Here is an 11,623-nt window from a genome sequence, read left to right as displayed (position 1 = left end):
TTGTGGAATCAAGCCACCAGATACAATTCATACATATTGTGAAAACTACCGTTGATAACTAAAAATTATATTTTCCTCTAACAGCACTGAATTGTCTTTCAAAATGTTTTGACTACACTGATTGGTTACAGGAAACCCCTAATTGACTAATTACTATTTGAAAATCACACCTGCTGTTTATACTCCATAAAAGGGACTGATATGATATGCTATTGATATTGACTGATCTTAACCATTGCTGGTACAGTATTATTATAAATACACAATAATCTGATGAAGATAAAAAGTAAAGAAAACAAAATCAAGAGATAATACACAGGAGTTAGAAATGTGACCTTTCTCCATGAGGTCAAATAATTTTATTGTGGTTAAACACTACAATACAGTATATATCCATATAAAACTCTATTGTGTATATAAATTATTCCTTCAATACAGCAATTCTTAAATCCATTACAGCTTTGGTACAATATCATTTTCTTTTTATGTATATATATGTAATATATATATATATATATATATATATATATATATATATATATATATATATATATATATATTTAAATAGCTTCACAAACTTAACACAAAGTACAAAACTAATCCGATTCAGGTTTATTACAATCTACACAGTGGTGATCAGTGATAAGGAAGAAGTCTTAACTCAGTGAAGGCATGTCACTTAGCTAAGCTACAGAGGCGTCCCTAGCAGAGACATGACTAAAATATGCACCATTTACCAGCAAACATTTGTAGTTAATTTTTTTTTTTTTTTTTTTTTACAGAATTCCATCACTGATTGAAACGTTTAACATTTCAGTTCTTCGACCCATTATGCTGTCATCCTCTTTCTTTAAAGGCCATAATTTAAGTGTCCAACAATGCACTGAAAAGGTTTCCCAGTTGTGTGCGGCCAGTGTCAGTATTTGACTTGCCATCCGGTATTGTTCATACTCGTACAGTTTGTCCTGCAGTTGGCCTGGATGACTGGCACATTGTTGGAAGGACAGTGAGGGCCGACCAGTCGCAGGTTGCTGGGTGGAGACGGAGGTACGACATTGCAGTACACAGGAATCCCTGGGCTGGGAAGGGTCCCTTGACCTGATTGGCTGGGCAACATGATTGTTGGTTGGTATGATTGTTGAGGAATTCCTTGAGAACCCTGGGTCATTGGCACCTGGATCAACACACAAAAACAAAGATGAAAAAACAGTTGTTCAGCATGGCACTTAGATTGTTAAAGGCTGTTTTCAATGAAATGTAAATGACAGGTTTGAATTAATGAATTCAAACAATATCCATTAATTGGTTGGTTGGTAATGGGCAAGGAGGAAGAGATGCTTTGACACCAGGAACCCTATGGAGCTAAATCTGATAGAGATTAAACAACAAAGTAATGCTAGAAGCTGACTGATCCAAGAGCTCTTTCAGGCCCCATAGAGACTCTTAAGAATGGTCTTCCACACTATGTTATGTAGTTGATGATGATGTACCCACCTGATAAGAAGACATAGATGAGTACTGGACCATCATGCTTGGGACTTGATTCCCTTGCTGACTGGACATCAAGTTCTGGTTCTGTGGTGGCTGCTGCATCCCAATGAGGCCCTGGAACCCTTGTTGCTGATTGGACAGAACAGGTTGATAACCTGCAAAGACAAATTCGATATATATATATATATTGGGGGAAAAAGGGGTATAAAAGGCTGAACAGCAGAGATCTCAAAAACAGTGCATTTGTCAAACAATCAAACACCATGCAACCCTTTTCAAAGATATCATACCATCTAAATACCTCAAAATCTATTTCCTTCTACTACATTACACAAATCCCCAAAGGTCATTTATGATAATATTTTAATCAGGACATCTTTTTCAGGAAAGATGTTAAGTGCTTTGTGTGTGTGTGTGAGAGATAAGCAGTTTCCATAAGATTAACATATATTGACCAACATTTTAGGACAGGGCAAAACAAAAAGCAGCAATTGCTCCATTATTTCTTCTCAGTATTATTTATGTCTTCTCAGTGTCTTGAGCTTGTGAGTTACTTCTAAAATGATTCATTTGAAAAATAACATTGTTCTGTGGAAGTGATTGAATAAAATATGAATTTTTAATACAGTTGTTTTCATATGCATTGTTTTCTAGACCCCCGGTGAAGAATTACACACTTCAGTTTAGATTCAATCTTCAGAAAGCACAGAAAGAGATTAAACAAGTGTGGGGTTGTAAAAAATAATTTACACACGATGATGTTACTGCAGGCAACATGAACACCTTTGAAATCAATTAAATGCACAGAGGGTTGCAAAGATGAAGGATTCTATTGTTTCAACAGGGTTTCAAGTAAGCCCCAATGCCAAAATAAGACTACAGCTTTTTAATTCTGTTCTTTTGTAACCCCCCCAAGAACCTGGATGGGGATTTGCAGTTCACTTTCATAAATTACACACTGAGTGAGGTTATATTTTTATAAATAATAAACACTTCTATTCCTCGATGAACAATAAGAATAAGAATGGGATGAAGTATCGTAAATTATTAAAACCTGTAAATGTAAAAATAATAAAATCTTGAGAGAATACATAGATATTTAAGGAATACAGTTGAAGGATCCCTGTCAGAGAAGTAGGCTTCTAATTGGTTTTCCCGTTACTTCTTGGTTTAGCCTAGATTCAATATTTACCACTTCAACTTGTGATTTCAAGTACACTTGAATAACAATGTCATTTTATTGCTCTCAATTTATGAGGCTAACCGTGTCCTTACTGGATGATTAATCAAAACAAGCAAGCATCCTCTGTGAGTTATTCGTTATTGAGAGTGTACAGAAGCAAAACTGTTTTATGATCTAGACTTAAACCCCATAATTTGAGGAGGGTGTATTTATGTATGCCTCATTTTCGCCCCTTTCCTCCACCTCCCAAATCACTATATGATATTTCAGCCACTGAGCTACAAAGATGATGCCTAAAATTGGCATGTTTGGTGATAAAAGCAGGAGGTGAATTTAGAGACACATTTAGTGACAAGTTTTATGCAACAAAAGTTAGAAACCCAAGTGTAACATGAATGGGTAATTGTGAATTCCAGGTTAAATGAAAAAAAATAAACATTAACCACTGCATTTTCATAAAACACTTAAGAGAGAGTTCATTTTATGATCTAGGTGGTGTGGCATTTGGATGTTATAAGGGGGAGATGTTTTTTTCTGATGTAAACCTAATATTCAACAAAACAAACAAACAAAATTGTACAAAACAAAAAACAAAAACTGTAAATACTTGCATCCCCATATTAAACTCATACATTTGGCTGGAAACAAAAACCAACAGCGTGCATCGGCTCATTCAGTGGGGAAGATGAACAAAACTGAAAAACATCTTAAGTTGTAGCAAATTAGGGAGTCTCATTGACACACTGTGACAGCACCTAGCCAAAGAGGCAGGATTTCTCACTTCCTCTGTGAGCTGTAGTTTATGAGGCCATTCATCTCTTAACATGATCTGCAAAGTGTACACTTTTGGGGGGGAACAAAGCTAATTATTCCTCCTCAGAGTTCACAGTGCATTTAGATTAAAAGCATCTCAATTAATCTTGCAGACACTGTATCATTGTGAAGCCCAATGCCTGCTATACTGTGAAACCCACACAACAATACCCATCCATTAGTGGCTCTGGGCTTTGGTGAGCCGTGCCTCGATGGCGTATTTTTAGCCTTGATGCTCCTGAGCACCCACAAAATAATGGAATCTACCAGGAACATATCTAAATATCTAAACAATGCGGTTGGGTTTCATTGTTTCTCTCTGTGTGATTTATCATCTAATTAAAAGCTGCCTCCAGAAATCCTGGGTAAAGAATATGATCACCAGTGCTGTAGCAAAAGATATCCAGGTCTGATATAGATTGTTCTGTGTCAGACAATGGGAGTGCTATTTTCCTCTCTCGTTGAGGCTTTTGATGCTACACAAAAGTCAGCAATTGATGGGAAGAATGAAAAAGAGAATAAGGTGTAAGAATTCTTATTGACAGTATGTGAACTTCTTATTTGTAGTTTTGTCATGCAAGCACTAAGTGCATAAGAGCAAATAACAATGCCAAAACATAAGTACATACACTAAACTAAAAAACAAATGTATTCATGTCTCAACAAGATGTAATCTCTTATTTAATGAGATACTACTTTGGACAGATGTTACGATATGAAAACCTCAAACCACAAAATAGCAGGTGTAGATCTGAAAAAATAACTCCATTCTCTGAAACTGCCGGATGAAAACCTTCTTAGAAGACTTAGGAAAAGCAATTGTTCTGGTTACACTTTAGTAATGCTGTTGATATTCAAGAATCAATTAAACTGATTGTAGCTTGCAAAAACCTCCCATTAAGGGTCACAACAGATCTTCTGAAAAAGACAACGATGTAGTATAAAAACAAATAAAACATGACAATTTGCAGCACAGGGGATCTTTGTTAAACAGCTAAAGGGTGGAATTGGAGGAGCATTGCTTGTCCTCTGAGGTAGGCCTCCCCACTGCACAATTGCGCTGTTTCCCAGACTGGCTACTAATCTCCAGCTTTAGATAAGCACCTACAGCTCATGAGGAATAAAGTTATTATTTTTCCTCGGCATATCAAAAGGCATTTCTCTTTCTAAGCCATCCCAAAACAGAGAGTCATCTTTTTCTCACAAGGCCATCCACGGCTTACAAGCATCTCCGTGCCTCAGTGCACAAACAATGCTTGATTGCTGCTGTACTGCTCAGCGTCGGAGTGCAGAAGAGCTGAATTGGGCGAAAGTGTTCGCTGAAATAAAAACAGCGCTGTGCAAAGGGAGCACTCATGTGTGAAATGGGGTTGAATGTGTTGCACCTCTGGTTATTTTGTGTCTTTAAGGGAAATATAATAATAATAATCATCATACTGATAATCATAATCATCATAATACTACTACAAGGGAAATCAGAGATGTGTTGTTTCCATATTAGCCTTTTATCAGGTGAAAAACTGTGATCTTGTATCTGATGCCTTCTGATCCTCATTCAGAGACTAGCAGGTTGTCATCTCTTCCAGAGACAGTTCCACCTTGTTTAATTCGAAATCATACCACGGTGTGCTGCTCATGGAAGTACCTTTATATCCCTAATTCTCTGCAGGTTTATGATCTAAGTGTATATCCAGTCATGCACTAGACACCTTTATCTTCACATGAAGCAGGAAAAGAATCAAAAGGCATGATAGCTTCCGAGATCTTCTGCACTACACACATAAATAACTGAACCAAATGATGTGTTTACATGTGCAAAACCAAAAAGAGGTTCTTAATTGGTTCTTAATTGTTGTTAATCACCTACTAAGATAAATAGCTTACCGAATGCTGTAAAACAGGTCTAACAGATGAGGTAGAATACTAACATTAGTAAAGCCAGCTTATAAAATGTGAATCAACTCTGTCTGTGGATTTATTTCTTAGTGATTTTTAAGAGTATTATTTTGTTTGGCAGGATAAATATAATATTGTTGATCATAGAAGCGTACACAGTGACGAAAGCTCAATACAACAATGTCATCAAGTTCAGATCATAACTCAAAGAACCAGCACCTTGACCTAAATAAGAATCAGCACATCTTTGGTGGCCAATTCCCCTTTTCATGGACAAATGTCAGTGGGAACATTATTCCATCATACTGTTAATAGCAAATTCCCAGCAAGCCCAAGGAGTTTACAAGACAGGACAGCCAATAGGAACCTGACTTTTTGACAGTGTTAGAATTGTTACATGAGCCACACAAGTATCCGACTCTGGTGATAACATTTAATGGATCTTAGTGTTAAGGGTCACCAGTCTCTGGCCCCAATGAGTCCCTTCCAAGTTACAAAACAATAGCTGTTGATGTACTACTAGTAAACCGTATAATATTCAATGCACCCTCATGATGGATTTACACTTCTTATAGTGGAAGTTTTGAATGAATCGAGGCCTAGAAGCAATATTGAATGTGTTTCACCACATTAACAACACAATCTACAACAGATCGACAAGCTCTGCTCCAGTGTAAAATTGAAATCAGATGAAATTATTTAAAAAAAATTCTGCGTTTTATATGTTCTGGAGCAAACTGGTATGAGCTATTTGTGGTGATTGTAGTTTTGAGGAAATAACTTTGTGTTAAGAAAACAACAAAAACAACACAGCAAAACTAAGAAAACCTATGTCTAAACTTTATAAAGGAAGTCTAAAAAAAATGCTGTATATTACCAAAGATTTAAACCCATAACTATATACAATATAAATCCTAATCAAATAGATCTCATTAGCTACCTTAAATGACTGATATGGAATGTTTGACCTTTTTATATACACTCCCAAAAAACATATTGCCCCTTAATTTAAACTCTGAGGAAGGTAATTGGCATGAAACTAAAGAAAAAGCTTAAATCATTATGACCCACTTTAACATGCTCTCACAGAAATTACGTCCCATTTGAATCCATAACCTGTACCAGGAAGGCTAATTTTCGATCATTACCACCCAGGCCTTGTTTAGTTCTGCAGCTCAGTGGCTTAATTTTATAATAGCCGTAGCATAATAGTTTTACAAAAGGTCCCTGATTTACCACTTTTCTGTTGATTTTTAAAAAGAAACACCACCATTATCCTAAGTTTGCCACACCTACTCACTACAGAGCTAAGTGCAATTGTATTCTTTGAAATAATGGATCCCACCGATTATACTGTCCCTTCAAGGCTTCATGTCGATTAGGCCAGATCAGATTTTGAAAAGCACACATTCTACCAAAGCTTAGCTAATGCACATCGACAGAAGATGTAGAGAGGCAGCAGAGCCGTCCCCGTCATTGCCAGAATCTCAACTGAATTGCAGATCAATAATTGATTTTAAACACGGAGGCATGGAAGCAGGAAAATCTTAAGGGAGACGTACAGTTTAACATTGTCAGTTTCCTCTGTCTTGGGTTAATAACGGCATTGCTTTTTGACACAGCAATTTCTAAACCTGAAATGTAACCATGTGATCAAGATAAACTTTGTCACAGAATTAATGGAAGGTAGATTTCTTGGCAAAAAGAAACAGAAAGAGAAATCGGATTTCCAGTGTATATGAATAATTGATGTTATTCAAGCTTTTATGCATAGCTACTCAATTACTGCCTCGGTAATGTGTCCAGACAGCTTCTCCATTAAAGTAAAGTGAGAGTAAATGGTGAGAGTGAACAGGCCAAGTCATGTCAGGTTAGTTTGGGTCAGTTTATTTATTAATTTATGTATGTGTGTATGTTTTGGGTACATACTGAAGGATACAACAACAAAGGAGACAGTTGATAGGTCTCCTTTGTTATTATATCCTTCAGTATTTACCCAAAGAAAGGTAGAGGAATATTTTGAAAAGTTACACGTGCGTAAAATACAATTATAAATACATAAACAATTTAGACTAAAATCCTAATTTATTTCAATTAAAAAGTTCCTGACAGAATTAAACAAAGAGGCCACAAATATTTTACATTTGTTAGTTTAGTTTAAGTTAGTAGAAAAGCAACCCTGACCTTAATTAAAGCCTACTTTTATCAATGACTCTAACCATATGCCTAGCCTATATTTAACCCAAATTTTAGCCATTACTTTCATTTAAATGCACAATTTAGTCAAATTATTAAAACATAATGCTCCCCAGACACAAAGGAAAGAGGTTTAAAGCTACGCCAGTAAACCAACAACGGCTGTTCCTGACAGACCAGACTGATATAGTGTGAATGCCTCAGAGCTATTTACATTGGTCAGCCAGCTTCCAGTCAGGAAAATGGCTTTTAACAGTATACCGTCCCTTGACAGTGGGAAGGATCAATTGGTTGTCTGCCTGAAAGCTAATCACAGTTTATTGGAAAATCTTGGACCTTATAAGAAATTTTACTCCTGTCTTGAAAGTTTTACTTCAAGTCATCCTATTTGTGCTCCCCAAGAAAAAGAGGGACACATGTTGAAATAGCTTTTCAAATCAACAGAACGTGGGCTAAAAAGAGGTCTTTACCACGGATAGAGATTCTGAGCCGAATTCAATAACCAAACCTCAGACATCTTGCCACTAGAATATCAATAATTGATCAATGACACTACAGCATGAACAACATTGATTGGCACAGTTGTGGATAAACAAACATTTTAAACAATTTAACCTTTTCAGGATCACTTTACTAACAGCTGTCTTTATTTCCACTCACATGGTAGTCAAACATGTCACAGCAGCCCATGATGTGGTAAAAAGCATTGTACTGACTAAGTATTACATGACCTTAAGTTTAAAACAGCAGGCTTCTCCAAATTATTGGACACTGTGCACTTTCAATGTGTTCTATCTGTTGAGCCTTGTCTAGATTACCACTCAGTGTCAGATACCATCACTCATTATCAAATATCATACTAAAGCACAACACAGAACGTATTTCAATTTTAAAAGGTATATTTTACAAAGCACAGACAGGAAATGTTAGTATGTTCATCCTGTGCAACACAAACCCCACACAGCCATGATGTGAAATGGTACCGTTGTCCTTCAACAGACAAAAAGCTTTCAGGGGAGACAGCAGAAGTGGTCTAAAAATAGCAGCCCTTTGTTTGATCTGACTTATTTACTGTGGTAACCAGTGGTAATGACAGCCTACTAGTGGACCCTACTCTCTGGTGATAGATTGATTATGCACTACCCCATCTCTTGTACAACTTAATAGTTTAAAATAAACTGCAGGGTGCTCAGGATCACAGAAGAACAGGGCTGTCAGTCATTGAGGCTAACTCTCTCCAGAAGGGGAAGACAACTCCCACTTATCAATCCTGATCAGCTGGATAACTATTATTACAAGCAATCTTGAACAGCATTTTCCCCACTTTATCCTCAGTTTAGTGTCTACTGTCAATAGCACTCCAGACATCAAATTCACCAAGAAATTGGGGTTTGTATCTTTCTTTTTACCACAAAAACAAGAATTCTAAGAGCACCTTACTATATTTTCCCCCAATATATATTTTTTGGATCATGATACAAAGACATTATTATACAAACTCTTATTCCACCCTTAGATTTGATCCAAATGAAAAATCTTAAACTATCAGCGCATCACTCAGAATCAACCTAAAAGTAACTGTAAGACCATTCCATATGTTACCTGTGCCACTAAATAATCACATCCACACCCTACAGTTACATTATGGGTCTATCCAAATAACATGTAGCCCTTTCACAAACCACCTCAAGGGAAATCCTGGACAATAGTTTTTGCCATATGCTAAATGGAACAATGTAACCTGTATGGACATGTAACATTAACATTATGTTAACACAAACACTTTCTCGGCACGTTTATGAGCTCTGTTATAAATTGATGCCTTGGATTCAAATATTGTAAGAGGTCATTCTCGGATAGTAGCACAGTCTACTAAACAAATCTTAATAATAAAGAGCCTTTATAACCACACCAATTCCTTTCCCTCCCCCAACATGAAAGGCCTGTAATTGAGAAGGCTGTTGCTGACCAGAAGATTTTTGTGCATCATAATAATAGTAGAATAACTGCCAAGGGCGGTGAAACATACAAATGTATCAAGATACCACAATATGGTACCGCATGCTTTTGTGGCAGATTTGATTTATTGTGGCAATTCAAATACACTTGAAACACATATTAAGTTTTCCCTTGTAGCCAGCAGGCATACCCATTTTAGGTAATCAGCAGCACTGGATTACAGACATGGGTCACAGAGAGGTGATCAGAGCACATCAAAAAACAACACTAATGTATTCATAAAGCTAGTTTCCTCCTTGTTGATTTTAAGACGAGCAATAATAATAATCCGAGCCCTTAAACAATTTCTCCCTCTTTGTCCCGAACTTCCCCCCTCTCTCTGTACATATGTAAATTTTGAGACAGAAAACGAGCAAAAACTAAAAGGAAAGGGAGACAGAGACTTTAATGTATAATACTTGTACAGATAATACCATAATAATTCAGATTTATGAGCAATGAAATTGATTTTATGATGAATGCTTGACAGAGAATTTTACATTGGCCTGGAGAAAGATCAATATACACTATACTAGTGCTCTCACTTCTTTAGCTTTTCTTTGCCAGTTGATACTTTCGAAATTTCAGCAGGTCTTTATCTAATAATAAGATGTGTGCAGCCTTCTCTCATCTTTCACTGTCTTGCTCCTCTCCTCATAAAATGTTATTAAGCAATGCTGTGACGTTGGTGCACACCAAACACTCGGTCTAGCTTCAGAAATCAAACGATAGAGATAACAGGATCACAGTAATGCAATCAATATAGAATAGCAATCAGACTGCTGCTGGACATTATTTACTCAGTCCCAGGTGAGAAACGATGTCATCAGTCATGAGCCACAATAACTATGACAGGATCAAATTAACATGTGGGAAATATGAAAGTCTAATTATTCAGATCACATTGATTCTAACTGTTCGTATTAGTTTAAATAAATACATTTTAAACAATGACAGCCCATGTATCATCTTCACCAGCAACTATAAGCGGTGGGAGTGGGAGTGGCTAAATTCTTGGGAATCTTGGGAGTATTTGGAACATAGTTTACTCTTGGAAATTACAAATTTGTGACAGGGATGAACAAATTAATGAATAACTAATTAATCTCCAAATAAAGATACTGTATCAAACACATAAGAATCAATTTTGAAAAGGACAACAGAAAGAAGATATCAATTGAATAAACACTACACTGTTTCCATTATAACATGTTTATAAACATACACCTATATCATGAAAACCTTTAATAAGCAAACAATAACTTATAATGGGTCAAATGTGAAATAATAACACAAAGGCCTACGATTTCTTTATCAGTCGTATCCAGGTCCTCAGGTTAGAGGACACCTGAATGTAATCTGATCTACCGCACAGTCTTAATGAAAAATGTCACTGCTGTCTTCACAATCCTTAAAACAGACAAGACAACAAAAAACAGCCACAGTGTTCTATAATCTTATCGTGATGTCTACTGTCTGTAAAGAAACTTCACCCTCCACAATGCTCCACTAACTTTTTAACTCAATACTGTCAGCAAATCTGGGGCCCAGCCAGGAGAGCACCAGCTCCTATTTTACACGGCAGTGCTGGCAATGTGACGATGGGTTTGATGGATTGCAGTGCAGAGACAAGGATTAAGGATGCTCTGTTCTAAGTAAAGAGTCCTATTTTAGATTTTAGATTATGTTAGAGTGACAATGGAATGTATCTGTGCAATGGCAGCATGAGTCACGAAAAAGGGGTTTGGTAACTTATTCTGACATAAAGATCAGAGGTATAAATCAAAATGTGGAGAGCAGTCTCTTAGTTTGTGTGTATACACACACACACACACACACACACACAAACACACACACACACACACACACACACACACGCATACATACAAACACTATTAATACAGCATATCTGTTACCTATAAGTTTCTGTACACATTTGTTTTTTCACATTATGTTTCAGTTATTGCTTACTAAAACTATTTGTTACTTATTTTCATGGAAAGCTTTTTTTAAAATGTTTTCATAGTCGAGCATCACCCTATGCCT

At 36.5% G+C, this 11,623-nt stretch overlaps 1 protein-coding gene across 2 annotated transcripts in view; it reads right to left on the bottom strand.

Moving 5' to 3' along the window:
• Positions 1–746: 746 nt before the first annotated feature.
• The window catches only part of arpp21 (cAMP-regulated phosphoprotein, 21), a 72,432-nt gene continuing 61,555 nt past the window's right edge, over positions 747–11,623 (bottom strand). For both annotated transcript variants that reach the window (XM_066690906.1, XM_066690907.1), the window contains 2 exons: positions 1,495–1,646; positions 747–1,174 (listed from right to left, as the gene is read on the bottom strand). In XM_066690906.1, coding sequence (XP_066547003.1) covers positions 917–1,174; positions 1,495–1,646 — 410 coding nt within the window. In that variant the 3' untranslated portion in view covers positions 747–916. The remainder of the gene's footprint in view (positions 1,175–1,494; positions 1,647–11,623) is intronic.

The sequence above is a fragment of the Amia ocellicauda genome, chromosome 18 (assembly GCF_036373705.1).
Source record: "Amia ocellicauda isolate fAmiCal2 chromosome 18, fAmiCal2.hap1, whole genome shotgun sequence".
NCBI classification, from domain to species: domain Eukaryota; kingdom Metazoa; phylum Chordata; class Actinopteri; order Amiiformes; family Amiidae; genus Amia; species Amia ocellicauda.
The sequence above is the reverse complement of the archived record's forward strand: the minus strand, read 5'-3'. Positions and strand labels throughout refer to the sequence as shown.